Source organism: Protopterus annectens, chromosome 16.part0, assembly GCF_019279795.1.
Source record: "Protopterus annectens isolate FY-2018-M chromosome 16.part0, PAN1.0, whole genome shotgun sequence".
In the NCBI taxonomy this organism is placed as follows: Eukaryota; Metazoa; Chordata; order Ceratodontiformes; family Protopteridae; genus Protopterus; species Protopterus annectens.
Window position 1 is genome coordinate 48,232,942 of NC_056750.1, and position 27,522 is coordinate 48,260,463.

Sequence of the window (27,522 nt, forward strand, 5' to 3'; positions counted from 1 at the left end):
AGACAAGAAAAGCTTTGGTATATATATATCTATCTATATATATATATATCTATCTATATATATATATATATATATATATATATATATATATATATATATATATATATATATATACATATATATATACATTTTTTTTTTTTTTTGTCAAAAGGATTATCAGCTGCTAAGTTATAGCAGACCTTGCGGCTTCTGAATGAAGATCGTGGTACAGTGGGGATCGAGAAATTTTCCCTTTTCCCCACTGTAATGCGATCTCGGAGTTGGTATATATAATTTGCAGGGGGTGTGGGGGCAACACGGGGGCACAGGGGAGCACTTTAAAAATGTAAAATTCTGCCGTTAGATTTTGTATTTTTGCTGTATACATGACGTCACTGAATATATCAAAGGCGTAGCTGCAATGTTTAATATGTGACAGTGGAAGGTTTACAGTAATAGGTGTGTGTCCCTTTAAAATTTAGTGTTTTGAACAGGAAGTTATGTGGTTTAAAGTGAGGGATTTTTTGGTTGTAATACTTTATAACAGAAGTGAGGTTCATAGGTTCATAGGTTTAGGTTTATACTAGGCTATCTGCCCTAAGGCATTTATAAGCCTAGCCCAAATTTTTGTGGCTTACGCCACCCCTTATATGAAAAAATACTGTGCCCATTAGTTTGTTGTGCCTCAGTCCAGCAGTGACACAGAGATGATTCCCGGGGTAAACCTACTATCTCCCATCCACAGGTCAAGATTTCTCTTGAACAGAGCCAGCGAGCTGCTCTGCCTCACATGGACCAGGATTTTATTCCACAGCATAGGGAGTCTCTGAGTAATAAATCTATCCCTCCAGCACATCCTATTTATGTCCGTGCTAAGGTTTAAGTCGCTTGCTCTAGTGGTTTTGGTGGATTTGGATTTTTTGAGGTGGAGCATGTCCATTAATTCCGGGTTGGACATGGCCTTGTATGTCAGGCACATGTCACCTCTGAGCAGATGGTATGTGACTGAATAGAGCTGGAGTTTCTTCAATCTGGCAGCATATGACAGATTTTGGAGTCCCTTTATCCTTTTGGTGAGGAACTTTTGGGGTCTCTCCAATTGCTGCAGATGTCGGGTGAGATACATCCCGAAAGGGGCATTGTACTCGATCATTGGTCTGATAAGTGAAGAGTACAGGGGAACAATGACCTCACTAGATCTGAATGTGAATCCCTTCGTGATCAGGTGGGCAATGTAGAAGGTCTTTCTAACCACTTTAGCAACGTGAGTGTCAAAAGAAAGGCTACTGTCAACCTGGGTCCCCAGGTCCCTGATAACCTCTTCTGTGCTTAGTGGATTGCCACCTATATGGTAGCTTGGGGTTACCTTGTTTTTCCTGAAGGGTATGACTATACATTTTTTGGCGTTTAACTTCAGGCCATGGCTCTGGCACCAGCTATCTGTTTCCGTGAGTCCCTTCTGAAGGATATCCGTGTCCGATGCACTTTCCACTATGGCGCCCAGTTTGCGGTCGTCTGCAAACTTTGTCAGCCAAAGTCCTCCCATGTTGGCCTGTACTTCTGAGAAGTAGATGCCGAACAATAGGGGGCCAAGAACCGAGCCCTGTGGGACACCACTTGTGACTGGCTTGGAGTCTGACATAGCGCCAGCAACTCTAACCCTGTGGGTTCTGTCCTTAAGCCAGTTTGCAACTCATCTTGTGACATATGGGTTTACATTTAAGCTGGTAAGTTTTTTTACAATACCCGAGTGGGGTATTGTGTCGAAAGCCTTTGCAAGGTCAAGGTAGGCTGTATGGACTGCCTTTCCCTCATCAATGGCCTTGGTGACTGTTTCGAAGAAGTCGACCAAGTTCAAAAGGCATGATCTTCCCTTGACGAAGCCAAACTGGGTCGGGTCCAATGTCTGCAAGTCCCCTATATCTTTGTTTATGAGCTCCATTATGATCCTCTCCATAGCTTTGCAGACTAGACTTGTTAAGCTTATGGGGCAGTAATTACCAGGGTCCGTAGAGGCACTGCCTTTGTGGAGAGGTGTTGTTCTGTTTGTTTTTACAGAAGTGTGTAGGGTATCGGGAGTAATATTTTTTGCTTTTCGTGATTTTGGGTTTCAGTATTGTCAATGTTTGTGATGGTGTTGTTTTGGTTAATTTGTCTTGGTGATTTAAAAGTCAGTAATGTGAAATTCCATTAATATGTAGTAGACCCACAGATAGATGCAGCTATAACATGTAATATATATATATATATATATATATATATATATATATATATATATATATATATATATATATATATGGGTTTACAATCAAAATGTTGAGGTGGCTTACCTCGACAGTTAGAAGGATGAACATGGAGTGACAGAGAGGCAAAACTGAGAACACAGTTCCTGTCGACTTTGAAACATCAGTACGGAGACTGTGTTTGCAGTTTGGAGCGTCGGTGTTATGAAGTGCATCTCACTACAGTGAGGATCAGGAAAATTACACTTTTCCTCACTGTACTGTGATCTTGGAGTTAGAATATATATATATATATATATATATATATATATATATATATATAAGTAGCGGGAAGTTTGGGGAGTGTAGGGTGGCTTACCTCCCTGCAAAACTGTAGGGCATTTTCCACCTCGTAGCAGATACTTTTTTCTGGATGGTGAGCAGTCGAATGTCGATTCTTTCCTTCGAAGGAATCAACATTCTAAACAATTAGGGTGATGCTTTTTCATTGTTCTGGGTTTGGGGATATGAATAGTTGAGGTAAGTCACTGACATTTTGACAGTAAATTTTATGTATATACATATATATATATATATATATATATATATATATATATATATATATATATATATATATATATATACATACATACATACATTTATGTGCGTGTTTGTGTGTGTGTTTGATCTGGTAGATTTTGTTGGTGGTTCAATGGTCGAAATATATTATAGCTGAACTTCATCAGTTCAACTGTAATATAATTTCAGAAGTTATCATCTTTCTCTATGGTTGTATGACCAAAGAGTTAGTATGTTTAATTTCAAGGGATGCACCTCAAGGCTGGTCAAACAGGACAATGCACTTGAGCTTCTTCATGTTCAAGTCTCCTTAGGCAAAATCCAATACCATTTCCTTGCAAACTATAGGTCCCCCCTCTATCATCTAGAAAACCCACACAATATATTTAAACTTGTTAGAAACACTGACCATCTAACCCAATACCATACTCATGGGTGACTTTAATTACCCCTCTGTTAAATGGAAATCCTATAAGACACCAAACATACAGGCGCAGAGATTCCTGGATTTTGTAAGCACAAACTCTCTGGACCAGATTGTCAATACACCAACCAGGAGTGCAACCATACTGGATCTGGTCCTCACTAATATGGGACAGTGCTGCACACTCCCTACTGTAATGTCTTTTCTGGTAAGGTCAGACCACAAAATGGTCTCCTTTGAAGTAAAAACAAAACCTGGAACCTAGAACCCCAGCTAACCCTGGAATAATCAGGAACTACTCTAAGGCTAGCTTCCTGCTATTAAGTGATAACCTATCAAAATTTCAATCCCCCATAAACCCTGAGAACACTCCTGCATATGCAGAACTGTTCACAGAAACCTTATACAAGCATGTGCGTCTTTATTAGAACACCAAACTTTCAAAATTTTGAGTGTTCTAATATCGACCCGTTTTCAGCGAACGCTGAAAATACCAAATAAACAGAAAACCTAATTTTTTCCTAGGGAAAGAATTTGGTTGTCCATTTCTGTTGCTTCGGTATTTTTAGCGCTGTGGTGGAAAGTTACGGGTCGGGTTCAGGTAAGTGTGCGATTGTGTGGATGTGAGTGTTAGGGTGGGGTAGGTGAGTTAGGATTAGGGCGCGGGTCAGGTAAGCATGCGATTGTGTGGACGTGAGGGTTAGGGCAGGGTAGGTGAGTTAGAGTTAGGGTGAGGGCGAGGTGACTGTGCGATAGTGAAGAACCTTAGGGTTAGGGTTTGGGTTAAGGTAAGTGGATAGTTAGTGGTGTATGTATAGTTTAGTGTAGGGTTAGGTGTAAGATTTTAGGTGTATGTGTGTGGATTGCTGCTTGTTTGGTGTGCTTGTGTTGTGTATATGTGTTTTGGAACAGCAAATTTTTTCCCTAATAAAAAATTCACTATTCTGTATGTTCGATGTTTTAAATTTTTGATTAATAGGGTTGGTGTTCTAATATAGACCCCAAGCATGTTAATAGCTGCATAGAGGCAGCTGTACCCACCAAGAAGAAGTACAGAACTAACTCAAAAATCAATCCACCTTGGTGGAATCACAAAATCAATAGGCTGTATATTTCCTGTGATTTTGAACTCTGATGCCACTGTAAATATATATTTAGTATTGTCTTGTTCATTTATTATTTATTATTAAATATATTAAACCTTTCATTGTGGCTGATCTTTGTAGAGTTATTTAAGTTCTGAGAGTACTTGCATATTTATTTGGTGACACTGTGTAGGCCACTCCTACTAGCCTTGCTCTTGGTCAAACTACTATTTGTATTAATAGTAACATTGCACAGTAAGATTGGATGCCCTTTGTTAAGGGCCTTAAAGTAGCTGATAAGGAGCTGGGTGGTGGCAGTGATAACTACCTTATAGTCTGGGAAAAAGGGGGTATAGGTAGTAAACCTGTCCCAGCCTTTCCCAGGTGTGCGTGTGTATATAAATTAAACCTCAAAGAGTGTGTGTGTAAGCTATTTGGGCAGGGACACGAAGCACTGGTTGGACAGAGAGGGTTCTGAAGGTCTTAGCTTGGCCACTCAGTTGAGATTTCAACTCTATAGCTGTGCCAATGGGGAATCTTATTGGAGATCTGGAGAAAGAGGGAGAAGCCTGCTCCAGACTGACTGTTGTCTCTATGTCCTCTTAAGGGAAATTGATGCAGAGATCTGCATCTGGTAATACCGTGTGTGTGTGTGTGTGTGTGTGTGTGTGTGTGTGTGTGTGTGTGTGTGTGTGTGTGTGTGTGTGTGATCCTTTCAGTATATGTCCCTCACTGGTCCCAGTGGTGAGGACTGAGGCTCCTTGATCACTGTACAGTGTTGAGGCATCACATCCTCAACCTTTTCTAAGGAAATATCATCAAATATAACTCCTCTGCTATCACTAGGGAACAGGTCTGTAACGCTCTGTCTAAGGCCAAGAACACTGCATCTATGGGCTCAGACAATATCCCAGAATGTCTTCTAAATAGCATGAAACATGACCTATCAGGCCCTCTGGAATTGCTATTTAACTGTAGTCACCAAACAGGTTTCATGCCTCATGAATAAGAACAGCAACAGTCATCCCTCTGTACAAAGGTAGGCCATCTACGGACCCTGGAAACTACAAACCCATAAGTCTCACTTGTTTCATGTACAAAGCCATGGAAAGAATTATCATGGAAATGATCAGTAATGACATAGTAAATCTCCAGACACTGGACCCAACCAAATTTGATATCGTCAAAGGCAGGTCATGCCTAGTCAGTCTGGAGGATTTCTTTGAGGAGGTCACCAAAGCAATGGATGAGGACAAAATGGTTCATGCTGCCTATCTTGACCTGGCCAAGGCATTTGACACAATATCCCACTCTGGCATTGTTGGCAAACTCAAGAGGTTAGGTACAAATCCTTATGTCACTCAGTGGATAGCCAACTGGCTCACAGACAGGAACCAGGAAGCTAGAACTTGGGAGGCCACCTCTACAAAGAGGCCATTCACAATTGGAGTCCCTCAGGGATTGGTCCTGGGACCGCTCCTTTTTGACATTTACTTTTCTGAAGTCAAGGCCAATTTCAATGGCCTCTGGCTGACTAAATTTGCAGATGATTGCAAGTTAGGAGCTTTCATTGAATCTCATACTGACACAAATGTTCTCCAGGTAGGGCTGACACAGACAAACAACTGGTGTCAGAGCCTTGGACTAAAACTACATGCCAAGAAATGCATAATAGTATCTTTCAGGAAGCCATCCACCCATGATAACTATCGTATTGACAACACACCCCTAAGAGCTGACCCATTAGTCAGGAACATGGGGACACACATAGACAGAAATGTTAATCTAGCCTTTGACCATCATGTGTCTACAGTAGGAAGGAAATCATTCTATGTTGCGCAACTTATTAAAAAGGGTATGTTATCTAGGTCCAAGAAAGTCATTGTTCCACTGTATTTGACTTTCATCAAAGTACAATAACCCCTTTGGTATGTACCTAACCAGGCATATCCATCAACTGGAAAGTCCACAGATGTTCCTTATTAAATGAATGCAGGGCATAAGTAAATTGTCCTGTGCAGGCTGTCTCAAGGTCCTATCCCTGTGTTCTGTCTCCTACAGGTTGTTGAGGGGACTATGCCTGGCATGCAAGGCATTGTCAACTCCCACTCTGATGGACCTTCTGCATATACACAAAACAAACAGCACCAGTATAACCCATTCTAAAGACTTAAACCTTGCCTGTGATATGTATAGGACATGGAGAGACAGGTATGTATCCCAGAGACTACCCCATCTCTGAATCAGGCTCCCATACATGTGAAGCAGAGTTCCTCCATCACCCAATTCAAGTGTAACTTGGACAATTGGATGGAGAACATGAAATTCATCCCTGATTTGGCACCTATGGCTCTAATGGACACAAACAGCCTGTAAATGGTTCATCTCCCAAGCACTTGCTGGTAAATGTTTAATCTCCCAAGCCCCTGCTTACACTTATCAAAGGTACCAGAACTTGTCAGAGATTTGGGATGCATTGCTAGGCTTGAAAAAAACATTGTGGTTGTTAGACTAGTAAACACTTATGAACTTATGTGGGGCAGACACCCCATGATGGGGATGTGTAAAGCTGTTTAAATGAAAGAGATCATCAATGTATCTTCGTGACATATTTTATGTCGATGAAAGATCATCCATGATGTAATTTTATATATATATATATATATATATATATATATATATATATATATATATGGGTCTCCTTCTAATGAAAGTATGATAGTGAGTGCAGGTAGGGGTGCAGGTAGGGAGAGTGTGTGATTTCACTGTGTCATTAGAAGATATATATATATATATATATATATATATATATATATATATATATATATATATGGGTCCCTTTCAAAACATCTAAAACCCATAACATCTAATTTCATAACATTGAGACCAGAACATCTAAAACCCAAAACATCTAAAACCCATAACATTGAAGTTCATAACATCTAACACTACAAATCACTTGAAAATAACATCCCCTCCACATAGAACGACATATAATGACACCAAACTACCAAACACACTTTTTACTACATTTCTGCAGGGGGGGGGCATGATACAGTGGGGTTAGGAAATTAACTTTTTCCCACTGTAGTGTGATCTTGGAGTTGGTATATTTAATTTACAGAGGGGTGTGGGGGACGGAGGGGTTGCCCCCCTGCAGAAACGTAGTAAACAGTGTGTTTGGTAGTTTGGTGTCGTTATATGTGGAGGGGATGTTATTTTCTTGTGATTTGTAGTCTTAAATGTTATGAAATTTGATTTTATGGGTTTTAGATATTTTGGGTTTTAGATGTTCTGGTCTCAGTTTTATAAAATTAGATGCTATGGGTTTTATATGTTTCAAAGTAGACCCATATATATATATATATATATATATATATATATATAAATATATATATATATATATATATATATATATATATATATATATATATATATATATATATTTATATATATATATATATATATATATATATATATATATATATGGTTCCCCTTCACATGACCGAAGTTCTGTAAACTCGAAATTCATAAGCCCAAAACCAGAATCTCGAATTTACAAAACCTCGAAAATGTGAAGGGGAACTAAATCGCACTACAGCAGGGGACAGGGAAATCTTCCAGTTTGCGCTATATGCATAAGCGTAAACCGGAAGATTTCCTGTCCCCACTATAATCTTGATCACGAGCATTTAGATTTAGCTGCAAGGATGCAGGGGGACCTTGCCCCTTGCAAAAAGGTAAGTCAACTCTTTTTTTTTAAGCTCTAAACTTCCCATTCACAATTTCAAGTGAATGGAAGTTCGAGATTCTTGGCTCGAGCTTATGGGTTTCGAGCTTCCATTCATTCGATCTTGTGAAGGGGAACCATATATATATATATATATATATATATATATATATATATATATATATATATATCTATATATATATGGATCTAGGACGTTTGCTCGAGTGAGCAAACATCCGAATCCATAATAACCGAACACATTTTATTGAAAGCGCTTTTATGAAAAAAGCGCTTTCGTTAAAGCATGTTACAAAAAAAGAAGTAAAACACTACATTTATATTTTGGCAGGGGGGCTGTGCCCCCCACACGCCAGCCATCGAGACTGCACTACAGTGTGGAAAAGGGAAATTTCCCTTATCCGCACCGTAGTACAGCCTCGGCAACAGGCATACTTATGCAAAAGTGCTTCTTCGGTGAAAAGCACTTTTCCGTAAGTGTGCCCGGCCATTTGGGTTTCGATCATTTGCTCACTCGAGCAAACGTCCTAGATCCATATATAAATATATATATATATATATATATATATATATATATATATATATATATATATATATATATATATATATATATATATATATATATATATATACATACATATATATATATATATATATATATATACAGGGTCAAACGGTAGCAGCAGTTGTCTTAGTTCACTATAACAATATTGTCAGTTGTGTCTAAAAAACACCATGCGGTAAAAGCTGTTCTGCTGCATTTGTGTATATAAACATATATATATATATATATATATATATATATATATATATATATATATATATATATATATATATATATATATATATATATATATATATATATATATATATATATATATATATATATATATATCTTTATACATTTAATATTCTACATCAAATGGACAAAATGCTGCAGTCTGAAATGTCGACACATTAATGGTGACAACAAACTATCAACAGCGTACTGCTCACCCCCAATGTGGTGGGCTTTGCCCCCAACACCCCTTTATGATTATACATACTCTGAAATTTCACAATCCCTGAGAAAAGAGCAAATTCTCCTACCCAGTGATTTGTTGACCTCACACACCTGTTGACCATCTGTTTGTGTTGGCCACAAAAGTTGCCCACAACAATCTCTACAGTGGAAATGTTGCTGCCTACATAGAGTAGTTTCCAAAGGAAGCCTCACAAATGTATGAAATATCATAATATACAAGTAATATCTTCCAAGGAAGGCTTCAACTTTAACAAACACATGACAGAAGCAATACAGTTGTGTAGAAACAGATCCAAGACCAAAAATGTAATACAGCACAACATATGTGACATAAAAATAGGGAAAATAAATTAATACACACAAGTATCATGCAGCTATACTATCTGCCCATGTAACAATAGTACCATATATTAGAGAATTTCAAAATACTACAGACATTTATGACATTCTGACTGCCACATTTTGCTGGTCAGCACCATATATCACTAACAGACTTTATTAGCATGCAATATTTCAGAATTTTGGGGATTGATAGCACACAGCATCAACATCTGCCAATCCTTGTTGAATAAAAACTATGTGCCTAACTCTGCACGTCTTACAGAAGAAGCCATGTTAGAGTAGCAGGATAATGTCTACCATGACCCAGGCCACCTGATTTTAGTTAGTGTCCTAAGCACATAGAAGAACTGTGAGGCAATGCAGGAGTGAAGAGGTAATGCCTGTTCAGCCCTCTTCAGAGGAAACATGGGGATGTGATGATGGTGTGAGTCGGGCCATTCCTGAAGCCTGAATGAATCCCAGAGCCATGAACAATGGCCAGAGTAAATGAACATGCAGGCTGTCGAGGGGAATAGCAACTTGCTTAACAGCTCATAATGTTCTTTTGAATGATACCAGCATACAAGGTGTGAGGTCTACAATACTAAACACAAATCATTCCTCTTTGAGCAGCATTGCTGTCTGTCAATCTCTCGCTCTCTTTTCTGATGCACCCTGTCTCACCAGTCCATACCAGCTAGTGAACCTATCCTGGGGGATTAAATACTTTAGTGAGCATTTATAACTGTGGCATCATGGAGAGGAGGGAGTTGGAAAAGCCATACTTCTACAGGCATCATCACATCCCACAGAACAAGCACAGATTTACATGTCCTGCAGATAAACATGTATAATGCAGGATGTATATTACCACAGTGAGAGATAAGCAGAATTGTCTAAGCCTTTCAAATATGTCTTGAATATCATACACAGCTAGGAAATAGTATGGTGTGGTCATACCTCATTATACATAAAGTTAATAGCTGCTAAGTGGTAGTCTGAGCAGTATGTCTACACAGTACTGAACAGTGTAATGCAGTGTGTGACAGAGAGTTATTATTGGTTCATGCATGGTGGTCTGAAGAGTATGACCACATGTCTACACAGTACTGAACAGTGTAATGCAGTGTGTAACAGAGAGTTATTACTGGTTCATGCATATTAATAATACAATTACTATGCACACAAGTTAATTGTAATGATTTGGTGATATATAATTCCTAAGCAGTACTTGTAGGCCGAATAAGTTGTATTTCATACTATTACAAAGGCTTTGTCATGCTGGTAAATTTACAAGGAACTGAACAGTTGTGATTACCCTATTACCAAACTAGCTATGAGTACTTGTTGCATACTTGTAGGAAAAGTTACATGATTACATAATGGGCGAAATGTGATTTTTTTTGTGTATCCCAGTCATGGAATACATAGGTAAAATGAAATATTTTCAACATGAATTACGTTTACAAACAATTTAGCAACCACACCTGCAGTGAATATTGTGGATATGTAAAATATAGGTTGTAAGGTCTTTCACCTTTGTAAATGTACTGCTTTGTTGTTTATTTGCAAGATTCTGTAGTGAATTGAATAATGCATAATGGACTTGATGCATTCTTATGGGTAATATAGAATGTGCCATAGCAATATGTTGTTGATACATTTATTGTGTTGCTGTTTGATGTATGCAGTTGCCTCTCTTGTATCTTCCTGTTTGTATGTTCAGCTGTTATGTCCTTCTGACTTTCCTGGATGTTGTAATGTGGTTTACAAGAAGCAATACTGTAATAAGATGTGCTGATGACATCTGAACAAACATCAGGTGAGTACGTAAAGGGTACAGCCTAACAGTGAGACTATGAGATAATAACTGATTTTTGATTGGTACATAGCTTAAGAATGTCACCATCGTTAATTTGCATGTTACTCAGGAATATTTGTCAGCTTTATTAACATCACGTATTATATAGTGACACAAGTACATATTCAATTATAAAAGAGAAAACAAACCATTGCAAAGACATTTTCATGCATAATTGCAGAGTTTATTTCTTAATAATTATTTAGTTTAATTTTAAATAGATCATTCATGCACTGTCTTTCCTGAAATATCACTCCTCCTGCTGAACATTATTCTGCATGGATTGCTCCATTATAGTCCATTTATTTCTACGTAGTTTGCTCCTTTTCTTTTCTAAGACCCACATTCAATTATTTTATCTGTTTTACAGCATTAAATAATTCTGTTACAGTTAAAGTTTTTGATTTCTATTATTTTAGTAATTACTTTTTTGGCAGCCAACAGCATTAAACTTAATAGGGACTTTTGTCACATAGCTATAAAAGTCTTGTAATATCAGTTATCTAAGCATTATGTATGCCCAGTTTAGGAATGCACAACCTGTGAAGCCATTTTGGTTTGGTACTGTATATTTAATGTTAGCATCTTGTAAGTGTTTTCTTGTTGGTTAGTTCATAGTATCTGCATTTAATTTTGGAAAGTAGAAAAAGATAGCAGACATTCTCTGTGTGTTCTTTTTCCATATGAGACATTTGCACATCTTGTCAGAATAATATATAACTGCATCTACTATTCATAAAACACATGACTATTGAGACTTCTGAATGGCAAGCATAATACATGGAGACATAAATTTACAGTAAAATATGTGAGTTTTAATTGACCTTTAATAATATGTTATTATATGTGATATCCATTTCAAGTATGGTGATAACTGTGAAGAAAATGAAAACACTGTCATCTGTGTTAGCATGTCTGGCATGAGATGCATGCATATTCTGGATTAACTTGTATGCCAGCATCTCTAATTGTGAAAATGTAAATAAGTTTTTAAAATGTTTGAGTATTTCTCTGTTTAAACAGAAAGAACCTGTCAGTGTTTTGATACATTTCTAATTGCACATGTCTGTGAAGGACACTTTAAAGTACTGTGGAGAATCAGATGAACAGTAGGTGATGTCATTAGAATGTTCCTGGTTGCTAGGTAATTATTTAAACAGCTGATTGACAGGAAAAAGTACTTTTTTAAACAGCTGACTGTTATTTTTAAAATAAGACAGCTGAGACTGTTAACCTGGGATATAAAAGAGACTGCTGAAATCAGTTGAAGTGCAGTTATTGAAGTTTGTGAAGTGCTGAGCAGTTTGTGAAGAGCAACAGTCAATTACAATGCTGTGCAGTGATCTCCAAAGAAAAGAGAACTCACCTAAAACTGTAAACTTGCCTTGGCATTGCTGTTATGTGTTAGATTATATCAGGGACAGTATTCTTTAGTTAGATTAGGAAAGCTTAATTACTAAGATAGGAGTTTTTCTAGAATAATGGACTCCTATCCTACACTTTAATTTTACATTTCTGGTGATTGAATTCTGATGTTTATTAAAAGTTATTGATTTATATTCTTGTAATCATTTTACTTATTTTTTTATTTTATTTTTCTTTATTTTATTTATTTAACATTTGTTAACCGGAAAAGTCCAACTTGGAATGTAGCCAATTTTCAGCAGAGGCCATGGGAGAAATGCTACATTATTAAATGTTTTTCACTACTTAACATTGTGGCTGGAAATCAGTGTTTTTCTTTAGAGATTACAGAATGCTTATAACTGTTTGATACTCCCCAGGTCCTCTCGAAGGTCTGGCTGCTCTGGTCTTAGTTATCATTTATTTTGATATTTAATTGTCATAATTGGACACCCCTTTAGAAGGGCATGAATTCACTCTGATTGGTGGTAGCATTACCATAATATTTTGGGGAGGGGGCACAGCTGAACATCTGTGTCAGGCTTTCCCAGAAGTGTTTGGATGTGTGAGATTTAAATTTTCTTTGGGTGTGAGTATATCAGAGGTCTTAAACTGGGACACATTGCTCTGAAGTGTATAATAAGAAAATACATTTGGGGTAGACAGAGGTATATAGTCCAGTCTTAGGAAAATAGAGCATTCTCTGTTGTGCTCATAGGGGAAAATTGTGAAATATTACTTCTGTTTAAGTGACACTCTCACATTGGGGTCAGTAGGTAGTGAGGATTGAAGCTCGTTAGTTACTGAGGATAGCAAGGGATGTCATTTAATTGTTGGCAGTCTGATGAGATATAGCACGAAGTCACAGTGATATTGCATGCTTATACACTGTGTGCATTATTCACTATACTATATATGCATTATTAAACATAATGACATTGAAGAACACTCTGAACACATATAAGGATGTAATTATGTTAATACATCATATATGAAACATATATTTATGAAGGACTCATGGGTAATATGTAAATTATAATTAATATAGATCACATCTCTACTGCACCTCTGTATCCAGAAACAGGAGTTCCAAATGGATATGTGAATTACACCATCTACACTTTGAGCTGCCTGCCAAAACAACTTGACTTAAAAAGTAGAAGGAGACATGGAAAACACAGAATGAGAACTTCATTTTTTATGATAGTTAGTACATCTGTGATACTGCAGTCATGCAACACCTCTATTAAATGTACAAATAACTTGCCCACCCCAAGAAAAGGAGAAAAAACATGTTACTAACTAGGATGTATAATGGTGTAATATTCATTGCACATATAATTGGTATACTGCCTGGAATACATAGTGCATGTTGAACATACCTTATATTACCTGTATACATCACTGCTGTAAGTACATTATGTAGCACATATTTAATATTATGTAATCATATACACTTTCCTACATATAAGCAAAAATGGTTCTTTGTAGTTGGGTAATACATCAATCATGATTGTGAATTGTATTTTCCAAGTTCCATAGTCCTGCAATTACATTTTACTAGCATGACAAGGCCTATCATAATAGCATATGCTAAGCAGTAACATAACTAGGGCTCTGGAAGTAGAATTTGGGAGGGGGACATGATCTTCCAATCCCGATTGCTCTTTAATGCATACTGTTTTTTAGAAGCCAGTATTGCATTTGCCGTCAAACCTGAGCTCTGGTATGCTCCATGTCTGGTCTTACTGTCTGAAGCACCTGCTTGCTACATTATAGCAAGCAGTTTACCACAGTTAAAATGTAAAATATAAATAAACAAACAAACAAATAAATAAATAAATACAAATTTTAAAAAGCAGAACTTGAGCACTGTAGTGCTTTGTGCAGGTATAAACTGTAACAGCTGATTGATACATTTTGTTGTAAACAGTCTGCCACAGTTAAAAAAAAATGTGAGTAAAAAGGGTTTGGTGCAAGGTGCAGAGATGGGATTTGATTGGTTCCTGGATTTCAAGAGCCCCAAGTATCTCATCAAGAACATGTTTTTCTCTTTGCTTTGGGGCAGTAGGGAAGGGGTGTGTATCTGGCTACCCTGCCAGTACAAGGAAGGACCTTTTTTGCTCTTTTTTTGAAGAAATGAGGCAGGAAGGAGGGCAAGTGTATATGGTGACTGGTTGATATGTCAACAGAAGAAGGATCATCCATATTTTTTATACAAAAATGTTAGGCCAGAGGGTCAGGGCAGGGCTCAGAGATGGGACCTGATTGACTCCAGCATTTTAGTACCTGATTGTAGACCTTTTATGGGGAGTGGTTCCTGGATAGGGTACTGTCTGTCTGCAGGAAGCCTCATTTCAGCAGTTTTGTAGAAGTGCTTTTTTGCTGTTTACTTGAAGAGCTGAAGGGTGGGGAAATATTTCATCAGAGTGGCACAGAATGCTATCTGAGCAGCTACTCCTCTGATGCTAAAGGATAATATAACTTCTGGTATCATTCAGGAGTGGTATTATGGTTAGTAAAGTTATACTATGGGACTCCTTAAAATGCATATTAAAGATATAAAGATACAGAACCAGAAGATGGACTAGTAATAAAATGAAAGAGTGGGGTAAAGAGTTGTTAGATATACAAGATGAAATACACAAAGTGAGGTGTGAACAACAAACAAAGCAATTAGATAATACTAAGAACATTAAAAACAATGACAAAATATCAGACAGTTTTAATCCATAACGTAGAAACAGCTTTAGAAAAAATAAAATTGCACCATTATGTGATGATTTCAAAAAAGCTGCATACATTAGCTAACAGAAGTAAGATGTCAAGCAAAAGGCACAAATTAATAACATCCAAAATCCTTACACTAATAAGCTTACTTCAGACATAGAGGAAATGCTTAATATATTTTTAAATTAGTTGAGGATCTTAATAAAGGTGAAAATAATAATCTCGATGATTACAAAATTGGCAATTATTTAAAGAAAAATGCTGCTAATAAACTTAGTGATCAGCAAATATCTCTGTTAAATAAGCCTATTACCCTGATAGAAGTTAAAGAAGCTTTAAAAAATGAGAAAATTATAAACCTCAAGGGTTAGATGGTTTAAGTATGGAATTATATAGTCTGCTTCTGTTAAACATTTTAGAATTACTGAGGGGTGTTTTCAGGATAATTTAGAAAGACACAATAATGGAACTTTCCTGTAATCTCACCTAGACATAAACAAGGAAAGGATAATAAGTTAGGCTTCTCATAGAGACCAATTTCATTATTAAATGTAGCCTATAAAATATTTACTTCCATCTGTGCTATAAGAGTAAGAGATACAGTAGATAAATTACTTAATAAAGATCAAACAGGATGTATAGTGAAGTGACACTCCCACTGTTGCTCATCTGGTCAGGATGAAACAGATGAACATCATGAGTACTTGTTCAAACAGCTTTGTTATATACAAAATCATCATAAATGAGGCTAAGTAACGTTAACTTATAAACAGACTAGCTATCATGCACATAGATGTTGGCACTCTGGCTGCACCTTCAAAATGGCACTGAAGCTAACACATACCTGGTATTTATATGCACACACAGATCTTGGAAATGTTTCTTAAAGGTACAACACACTTGTTATTCTACATCCTCCCTGTTTGAGAAATGAGTCAGGCATTGCTGATGATATTAATAAATTTGCAATTTACACAGAATAATTTGCATCATGCAAGTATACAAAACTAGAGGTCTATATACAACTATGTCCACGTTGCTGCATATTTTACATTGGGCTTTGAAATGTGACCATATCATGTGACATAAAATTTGGGATCTGGTTTAGTAACTGGGATTGTCTCTGCTGTCTGTTCAATCTTAAGAATATTGGGACTATCTGCCAGAACAGTATCAGGAGTCAAGACATGTTCTGGAACAGAAATATTATCTGGATTGCTCTGAGAGTCAGAGTCTTTAGCACAGGAACAATGCTGCAATATTTGTTTTGCTACAGGAAGAAGATATCTGCAATTTCTCCTGTACTCCACACCCTTGGATTTTAAAAAATAGGATCTTGGCTCTGCACATATACTCATTACTTGACCAATCCAGTTGAAACCTTTCACCATTTGTATCTTCACTGTCTGTCCTTCTTTCAATGGACAAAGAAATCTGCTTGATTTGATTTGTCATAGCTGGACTTTTGGAAAGAACACCTTATGGATAGCTGGGCTCTGATTGCTTTGTTGTTTTTAGCTTTAGGCCTCAGTAAACTTGAACTGATAGGCAATATTGTCCTGGTTTTCCTAGAAAGAAGTGTCTGAACAGGTGAGCCAAGTATATCATCACAGGGTATGTTTCTGAGACTGAGTAAATAAAAAAAAATTGGTATTATCACATTTTGACTTCTCAAGTATTTGCTTTGTATTCTGTACTGCACGTTCAGCTAGTCCATTTGATTGCGGATACCCTGGACTACTAGTAACATGTATGAAGTTCCACTCTCTTCCAAATTTCTGAAACAATTGACTGGTAAATTGGGTACCATTGTCAGAGATCAATTTCTGTGGACTGCCACGGACTAAGAAATGGCATTTCAACTTAGTAATGACAGTAGTGGAAGTTAGATTAGGCAGTAGATCGATCTCAAACCAATTTGAATAAGAGTCTACCAATACTAAGTAATGTTGATTGTTCCACTCGAATATGCCAATGGCTACTATTGACCAAGGTAGTTCAAGGACTTGACTTAGCTAAGTGGTTCTTTTTGCAAATGTGGTTTAGTACTATTATATATTCAATAGGAAGAAAGTACTTTATCAATGTCTTTTGCTAGAGTAGCCCAAAATATTAGTCCTCTCATCCTTCTTTTGGTAGATTTGGAACCCGGGTGACCACAATGCAAAAACTGGGTATATTCTTGTTGTAAGGAAGCGGGAACAACAATTTTAGGACCTTTGAAAATAATGCCATCTTCCATCAACTCATCTCTGTAAAGAAGGCAAGGTTGCACTTCAGGTGGTACTTCAGGTGGTACACTAGACTGCTTTGATGGCCATCCAACTTTGATGTAGTGACTGAGCTTTTGCAAAACTGTATCAGTCTTTGTATGATCTCATAGCTCATCAAGTCTTGTAGAAAAAGTATGCACTTCCATGACATCAAAGTCAAAATTCTCTGTGTCAAGCTGTTCTGTTGTATTTCTGTGTGATCTGAATAAGGTATCAGCCAGATGAAGTGACTTGCCTTTTGTATAGACCATTTTGAAGTTGTACTTTTGCAATTTAAGCATCATTCTTTGCAATCTCGCTGGAGCTGAATACATAGGCTTCTTTAAAATAGTTTTAATCTGGATATCTTGACCATAGATATAGTCATGAAACTTGGAACATGCAAATACTATTGCCAAAAATTCCTTCAATTTGAGCATACTGCATCTCAGTATGGGTAAGTGTTCTAGATGTTTAGGCTACTGGCCTGCCCTCTTGAAGACTAACTGCACCTTAACCAAATTTTGAAGCATCGCAGGAAAGAGTTACTGGTTTGTTGACATCATAGTATCTTAATGTTGGTGAGGTAGCAATTTTCTGCTTAAGATCTTCAAAAGTTTTCTGGTGCTGTTCTAGCTATAACCATGTAACATTTTTATGTGTGAGCTCTCTCAAAGGTACTGTCAATTCACGGAAGTCTGGAATAAACTTGCTTAAATAGTTGACCATATCAAGAAAACATTGTAGAGCTTGCACATTACCTGGCACTGCCTTTCTGGAATGGCTGCTTGCTTGGATGGGTCTGGTATCAAGCCAACACTTGATAAGCAAATAGCTTACATATGTAACTGCTGGTAGTCTGAATTTGCACTTCAGAGGATTGAGGTTTAAGTTCACTTCATGTCCTCTGCCTAGAACTCTCTTAAGGTTTCTGTCATGCTCTGCCTCATCATTGCCTCCAACCAATAAATCATCTACTATTGTGGCACAAGGATGACCTGAAAAAAATTCCTCCACTGCACGCTGAAAGACTTCAGGTGCAGAATTTATTCCAAATGGCATCCTGAGAATCTATATCTTCCAGCAGAGAAATTAAATAACAATCTGACCACCAAGGCTAATGGCATAAATTCCAAAATCAAACATGCAAGCAACCGTATATTAAAACAAAGATTTAATACAACAGGATTAACACTTTCACAAAAATGGGCTTCATCAGATCCTACAAAGACTGACTGATAGGCATCTAACATTTAAAATAAGAAAAAAATAATCAAAATACAATGTCAGTTAATGATGTAAAGAATGAGCCTTCAGGACTGGCTTTATGCATATAGTAAAATTTAGCCCAGGTGGTCTATATACCTGCAAGACTGCTATCCATTTAATTTCCATTAACTCAGTTTTGTTGACGACATCTCCACCTCTTAAACTATCCCTTATGACCTCTATAACAATAAACTTAAAAGTATGCCCATTGTGGTTGTTAATGTGCTTATAAAAAGCATTAAGACAATTCTTCCTCCTAATGTCCCCTATGTGTTTTAATACTCTTTCTTTAAGTTTTTTGTTAGTCTTACCTACGTAGAATGACTCACATCCAATGCATTTATCCAAGTACATTAAATTAGCAGATTTACAGTCAGCATGAAATTTGAAGGTATAACATCTGTTTGTGGTCAAGTGAACAAAAACATTATCACAAGACATAAGGCTACAGGCTTTACAGGATCTACAGGGAAACATACCCAACCTAGCTATTCCACAATTTTCCTTCCTGAAAGATCTATAACAAAGTTGTCTTTTGAGTGACAAATTTTTCCTAAAAATAATGCTAGGTGAATCACCAACTGTATCTTGAATCCTGTCAACTGAGCATAGAATTGACCAATTCTACTTTATAACATCACATACTGATTGTATTTTACCACCATATTTCAATGAAAAGCCACATCTAGATTTATTGGAGGTATGATACTGAGTAATAGAATCATGTCTTTGCAAGTAAGGTTTACCTATGCTATTCCTCAAGTTACGTACTTCTTTTAGCTTATCATTAACATCAGTTGATCTATACTCCCTATCCATAAACTCATCAGTTAAAGTACTGGTTGCTTGTATATAGTCACTATCTCCAGTATGAAGTCGAGAAACACATAAAAACTGTCCCTTCATAACATTCTTAAAAATCCTGGTAGGGTACATACTATGTCTGGAGAGAAGACTATTCTTTCTGCACTCTTTTCTAAACATTAATGAGTTTATATGACCATGCCCCCTAAGCACTGGAATAGTATCTAAAAAATCAATACGTTCAGTAGAGAAATTCATAGTAAACTTAAAACAAGAACTACTACTTTCCAAGTAACTAACAACCATAATTAGCTTAGATATTGAGATAACTTTTGATTCTGTAGATTGGATCTACCTGATGCATTTTCAGAACAGCTTATTGGAATATTAAAAGAAACTGTACATAGACTCCAAAGCATATGTTAAAATTTGATCGTACATTTCTGTAGGATTCACTTTAAACAAAGGCACAAAGCAAGGCTGTCAAGTTGTCCCCTCTATTATTTGCATTTGTTATTGAACCCTTAGCTAATAGTATAATAAGTATGAAAAACTTGATGGATTCTTAATTAACAGAGATTGTCAATCTAAAATATAACTTTTTCCAGATGATATTTTTATAGGAGATTTAAATTATTCAGTCATAGAAACAGATGAGGAAATGATTATATTACCCAAGACTCAACTGACACTAGTCAATGGAAAACCATCCATGAGCAGATTATACTAAATTCTTAACAGTTTATTAAATATGATAAATTAGAAATATATGATAATCCTTTCATCTAGTTAAAACTTACTGTAGTATGAAATTCATTTCAATCTTTAGACTCTGCATATATGAAATCAATTCTTAAAACAGCTAAGAAATATGTTTGTAAATGTCTATTAATATCAGAATGGAAATTTTTGTGCTTTCCCATTGTGGACACCTCTAGATTTAAGGACACTCAAAACAATGTTAAAATGAATAAAAAGGAATGGATTAGTATTATGGTCTTATTGCTTTGAAAAAAGAAAAAGACCCTAGAATATTTAATGAAGGAATATAAGTTGGATGAATCTACTACCCAGTTAATATTATCCATCAGTAAGAAATTAAATGAATTTCTGGATAATATGAGTGAAGAAGAACAGAATACCATTCCCCCATTATATGAATATATGAATGCTATTACTGAAGGTAGAATGACCTTTAAAATAAATTTGTCCAAGTTACTTAGGTTAATTACAAATAATAATAATAATAATAATAATAATAATAATAATAATAATAATAATAATAATAATAATAACAATTATTATTATTATTATTATTTTTGTTGGTGGTGTTTTTATTATCATCATTATTATTATTATGCAAAATTCTGGAACCTTTTAAATAGTCATCGACTGAGTGGCTCAAAAATGGTAATAATAAAACTTGTTGCTTAAACCACTTAGTCAAATTTCTTCAAGTTTATATGGAAAGCTTTTGTGTGGAAATATATACACTGAATGTTTGTTACTCCCTATAAAATCTGTAAATTTAATAAAATGATTTCTTCAGTTTGTTAGAGATGTAGTAAAGATGTAAAAGCTGACTGGGTACACGTTTATGGATTATGAAAACTTTAAATGTATATTGGGAAGAGATAAGTATGTTTCTAAGGGTTATGGTCTGATAATTGTTGTTTAACTAGATTAGAAGTGGTATTTTTGCAGTTTCACAATCCATCACAGTACTAGCATTATGCAAAACTACTAATTTGCTATTGCATATTGCTTTACATGCTATACAGTTCAATACTGTACACACATATGTTCATACAGCTCAGACTATTTCATGCTAACAGATAATAGCATTATGTGTATCCAGGCATGACTATGCTCCACAGTACTCTATGATATTCTAGGCATGTTTACAAAGTCCAGGTTTCTGCAATTACACTCACATCATATATATATATATATATATATATATATATATATATATATATATATATATATATATCCCTCTGCATGACTTTTTTTTTACAGATCTATGAAAGTTACATGAGTTGGGATGAATTTTATTAGCACAAGTCTCCTCTAAACTCTCCACTAATTGATATCAAGTTACTCAGTATAACATAGGTGATTAAACCCATTAATGTTGAGGTAATCAGCTAGAAACAAGAAAATAGTGAGCCCAGAAACCATTACTAATGATGAAATAGGATGGCGTGAAACAGTTTGGGGATTCATACCCCTATGCTCTGGCATCAATCAGAAGGCAACTATGAGCTGTTAGGCATTGCCTCTCTTCAGGTGTTTCCACACTCCCTTTCCAAAAGAGACAGTACCCCCTCATGGCCTGCTCATTCACCCATTCCAGCTGTCATTCACAGTTCAGCCCTTGACTGCCCTTGACTAAGGTTCATAGGTTCATGGTTTGGTACTAGGCTATCGGCCCTATGGCCTATAGAAGCCTAGCCAAACAATTCCCCAGATATTTCTTCCCACAATATTTACTTCCCTGGACCCCTGTCTAGCAGGACAACTGACATGATCCCTGGGGTGAATTTCCTATCTCCCATCAAATCGTCAAGGTTCCTTTTGAAGAGGGCCAAGGAGGCACTCTACTTGACATGTATGGGCAGTCTATTCCTGAGTCTGGGGAGTCTCTGAGTCAGGAACCTATCCCTCCAGCATGTTTTGTTCATTGTGAAGACAAGGTTTAGATCCCTGGAGCGTGTGGCTCTGAGGGATTGGGATTTCTTTAAGTGGAGCATGTCCAACAGCTCAGGGTTTGACATGGCCTTGTATGTTAAGCAGAGATCACCTCTGAGTAGATGATATGCCACAGAGTATAGCTGGAGTGTTTTTAGATGGTCAGCAAAGGGCATTTGCTTTAGGCCTGCGATACTTTTAGTGAAGTATTTCTGCAGCCTTTCCAGTTGTTGCAGATGTCTTGAGAGGTACATACCAAACAGGGTATTGTATTCTATAATGGGTCTAATGAGGGATGAGTACAGTGGGGCAATCACCTCCTTTTTTCTGGATGAAAAGCCCTCAGTGATACGGTGTGCCACATAGAAGGATTTCCTGACTGTTGTGGCAATGTGGTTATCGAAGGTGAGACCACTGTCCACCTGTGTCCCTAAGTCTCTTATCACACTTTCAGTGTTTAGTGTACTGCCACCTATGTGGTAATTCATGGGTACATGTTTTTTCCCAAAGGGGATAACTATACATTTCTTGGCATTGAGCTTGAGCCCATGGCTCTGGCACCAAGCATCTGTTTCTGTAAGGCCCTTTTGTAGAGTATCCACATCCTTTGGTGACTCAATAATGGCTCCCAGTTTGCAGTCATCCAGGGCCAGAAGGACCACCTGCATTTCTCCAGCATGTTGAAATCCCTCCCATCAAACAGAAGTGATGAGGCATGGCCTCATTATTCATTTCCTCACCAGCTCCTACAGATATCTGGACCGCATAAATTAACCCATGTGTGGGACATTCTTAGAGCTCCATCCTTCTTCAACAATGTAGCTGCCATGCTCTGCAAGATTTGTATACTTTGAATCAAACTATTGAATCAGCAAGGATTTGTAAATATTAGCTGTACATTTTGCAGATAATAAGATTGTGAAATATTTTATGCTAATGAGGCCCATTAATGATGCATGGCATTGGAGAGCTAAATAGGGTGTTAATATGTTATACAAGCCAATGATATTCTATGACACTTGTATGTAGTTTCCTAATACCATTTACATATTGTCTGCTGGGCTGTATCACTTTTTAGGTCTGTGTTGTACATGACTGTTGTGCTCCTGCCATCTGTTGATGTTGAAGAACACGTTTGCATGGAAGACACAAACTGTGTATTGTGATACTGCCAACATTTCTCTCTTTCTTCCTTTCTTTCTTTTTCTTTCTTTCTTTCTCTCTCTTTCTTCTTTTCTTCCTTCATCCCTTCCTTTCTTTCTTCCTTTCTTCCTTTCTCTTTCTTTTTTCTTTCTTTCTTCCTTCCTTTCTTTCTTTCTTCTTTCTCCCTTTCTTTCTTTCTTTCGTTCTTTCTTCCTTTCTTTTTCTTTCTTTCTTTCTTCCTTTCTTCCTTCCTTTTTTCTTTCTTTCTTCCTTTCTTCCTTTCTTTCTTCCTTCCTTCCTTTCATCCTTTCTTCCTTCCTTTCTTTCTTTCTTCCTTCCTTCCTTTCTTTCTTTCTTTCTTTCTTTCTTTCCTTCCTTCCTTTTTCTTTCTTTCTTTTTTCTTTCTTTCTTCCTTCCTTCCTTTCTTTTTCTTTCTTTCTTTCTTCCATCCTTTCTTCCTTCCTTTTTTCTTTCTTTCTTCCTTTCTTCCTTCCTTCCTTTCCTCCTTTCTTCCTTCCTTTCTTTCTTTCTTCCTTTCTTTCTTTCTTTCCTTCCTTCCTTTTTCTTTCTTTCTTTTTTCTTCTTCCTTCCTTTCTTTTTCTTTCTTTCTTCCATCCTTTCTTCCTTCCTTTTTTTCTTTCTTCCTTCCTTTCTTTCTTTTTTCTTTCTTCCTTTCTTTCCTTTGAATCTGTTTAATGTAGATGGGTACTGATGCATGTTTCCTCATATGTGCATTGTCCATAGCTATGTTGTAGTCTCAGCACAGAAAGTTGTTTGCCATCTGCAACTGTCTGTGATAGTACGCCACACACCAATTCCATGTCGAAGTGGCTGCACGTCTATGTGGATGTGTAGAAAAAGGAATCTCTGTGATATTCACATAGAGTATGTCTTCTCATGGGTCTACTTTGTTTTGTTGAATCTCATTTCACTGCATTTCATTTCACCCAAACCACATCGCCACATATAGGGGCACATCCCCCACATTAAGGGGTGTGGGGGCATAGCCCTCCACTTATTTTGAGTACATATTGTCTTCTGGAGAGATTTAGCCATTGGTGTTGTAACTATGCATGTCTATTGTTTAAAATGTATTGTTTTGAAGGTTTTGGTAAAATACAATATAAAACAAACAAGCTAGGAGGCCCCCCACACCCCCCTAACTATATATACTAACTCCAGGATCACACTACAGTGGGAATAAGCACATATACCTTTTACTTGCCTTACAGTACTCTACACAGTGCCATATATACTAAGTTCAGTTCTGTGAAATGAGATTCAGTGAAATGAGTTTTCAGTAATTTGAGTTTTCAGCAATGTGGTCAGGAAGAAATGAAATTCAGTGAAATGAGATTCAATGAAACAAAGTAGACCCCTTCTCATGCACATAAACGCACACATATAGATATAGATATAGATATAGCTATAGATATAGATATAGATAGTGTGTGTGTACATGTATCTGCATATGTGCATATAACCATAATGCATGCCAAGCTAACAGTACAGTAGTTTAGAGTACTGGATAAAAATCTGTCTTGTCCACGTTATAATTCATCAGCATGTAACACATAAGCACTGCTTGTTACTTTGCCCCCTTAACTGCTCTACAAGCTATGAAATACACTTGGGCAAAAGATTTTTTCAAATTTCCCCTTGTGTATGTGCACTTATAAACATAATGTAAGAAAAGCTAACATGCACTATATTGTTGATTGGATAAAAACTGCCTTTTCAATATTACTATTCCTTTACATATAACATATGAGTGCTGTTTAACGTATTCCACTTTAATTGCTCTGAAAACTTTAAAGTAGTTTGGCATACAATTTTTAATAATACCACCTTTTATCCCCTCTCTCCTAGACGTGAGCATCATTGCTCTGTTCTGAGAAAGGATAAATGGCTACTTGTATAACAGAAAGTGCAACTACTTGTTGGGACCTTACTGGTCAAACTCTTAAATGTTTTCTCCTTCACATAGGTTGATTTCCAGTTAGAGAAAAATATATAATCTTAGATCTGTATCAGGTTAAGCTCCTTCACTCTCGTATCAAGAAATAAATGTAATGCTCATACCTCCTCTATTGTACGTGTACAAATTTGGCAATCTATTTCACTTAACATACGAGATACTACTTCCATTCTTGATTTCAGGAAAAATTATACAGACCATGTCTTCCAAGAGGCTGAATGTCCTTGCTTCCTGAAATTACTTTTTTTGTCTTTATTTTATTATATTCGGGGTAATGTATAATCGCATTTTTAAATGTTTATTCTTATTTTCTTTTCTTGCAATTCTACTTTTCCTTCTCTCCATCTTTCTTAATGTTTCTTTTCTTCTTTTCGCTCTTCTCTTTCCCCGTCTTTGTTATATATGTTTCTCATTTTCATCTTTCACTCTATTCCTTTCCTTCCCTTTTTACCCGATTTGCTTTTCAATTTATATTTGATCTTTGGGCTTATTCTGATTATGTTAATGTTATTACCTTGTTATGGCTGAGCGGGTTTTACTATCAAATGACTGAATCCCAAAAAGACTTAAAATTCAAAATATTGAATACATTTTTAATGCAAGGGGCAAGCCCCTCTGCTCCCCTCATGTTGGGGGCTGCCCTCCCACACCCTCTACTAAATATATATATACCAACTCCAAGATCACACAACAGTGGAGAAGGGGCAAATTCCATCACTCAATATTTTGAATGTCCAGTCTTTTTGGGATTCAGTCTTTTAATTTTCATTCACTTGATTGTAAACCGGTTGAGCAATGTCATTGTCTTTATATTATGCATGCATGTTATTATGCAATTTATTTATTGTTATTCTACATTTTTACTTTTTACTTCTCCTGGCTAAGACTAACATTTATCTTTGTGCCCTATTGCTCTACTTTGCTTTACAAATCTAAACAAATAAATAATAAATAAATCGGAATAGAAATACATCCAGTACAAAGTGCAGAATATATCATCTTAAGTAACAATACAAAAAAGAGTGCACACATTAGATATGTGATGGAGAATACAGGAGAGTCAGGATTTAATTGCAAATTTTCATAGATAAGCTAGGAGACAGAAACTATTATTATATGATTAGGTAGGAAAGGACAAAACATTATAGCTTGCTTTTCATGTACATTGTTAGTAATTATTGTACATTAAATGTTATGTTTTTGGTTTTAATGAGTTTTGAGTTTACTTCTCTTATAAGCTTTCTCTTTAACTCACCATCTCCTACAATGATGTGAAGGCAGTTGGCACAAGAAAGACTGCATTTCAGTGCGAGATTAATACAGGTGCAGAAAGTCCCTAATATAAATACTTTGCTCTATTGCATATGCTCTCACTACAAAACATGAAAGAGCAATGAATTTCCAATGCTAATAGCTGAAGTCTAGTCACTAAACTGTACTTTGAAGATGTTTACTCAGAATGCTAACAGAAACCTATACATAATGATTTTATAAAATGATTGATATTTCTTCAGTACACTATTAACTTTGCATAGTCACTTTGCAGTTGTCTGTATAATACAACCATATGAGCAGTACTTACTGCAGGGGCAGTGTTGTCAGAAGAGTGAATCACTATTTTGATGTCTTTCAGAGTGGACAGGGGGTGTTGCTCTTTGAACTTTGTAATTTCCTCTATCAGAGCTTGGGCTACTACTCGTTCAGGAAATCTGAAGAGCTTCCCTGCGCCGATAACTGGAAAAACAATGGAACTCCTCCTTGATTCATGACATGATGTTAGACATTTCTGAATTCCTTTTTGAAGCGTCTAGGTAAAAGAATGAAAGAAAGATTGAGTTAGTTTAACTGGATTAATGGTCATGCAGATTTCTCAAGGAAGTGAAAAACAAAATCTCTTTAGCATTTTGAATCTTTCACAAATAATATGCACTGCAGTTAAAAAAATGGACACTAAGTAGAGAGAGAGAGAGAGAGAGAAGGAATGGATAATCACTTTACCAAAGGTTGG

The 27,522-nt window shown here is 36.4% G+C and overlaps 1 protein-coding gene across 1 annotated transcript in view; it reads right to left on the reverse strand.

Annotated features, from left to right (window-relative positions):
• The window catches only part of LOC122790767 (protein mono-ADP-ribosyltransferase PARP14-like), a 1,159,206-nt gene that overhangs the window by 710,589 nt on the left and 421,095 nt on the right, over window positions 1-27,522 (reverse strand). The window contains exon 8 of the mRNA XM_044058380.1: window positions 27,097-27,321. Within this exon, the coding sequence (XP_043914315.1) occupies window positions 27,097-27,321 (225 nt within the window). The remainder of the gene's footprint in view (window positions 1-27,096; window positions 27,322-27,522) is intronic.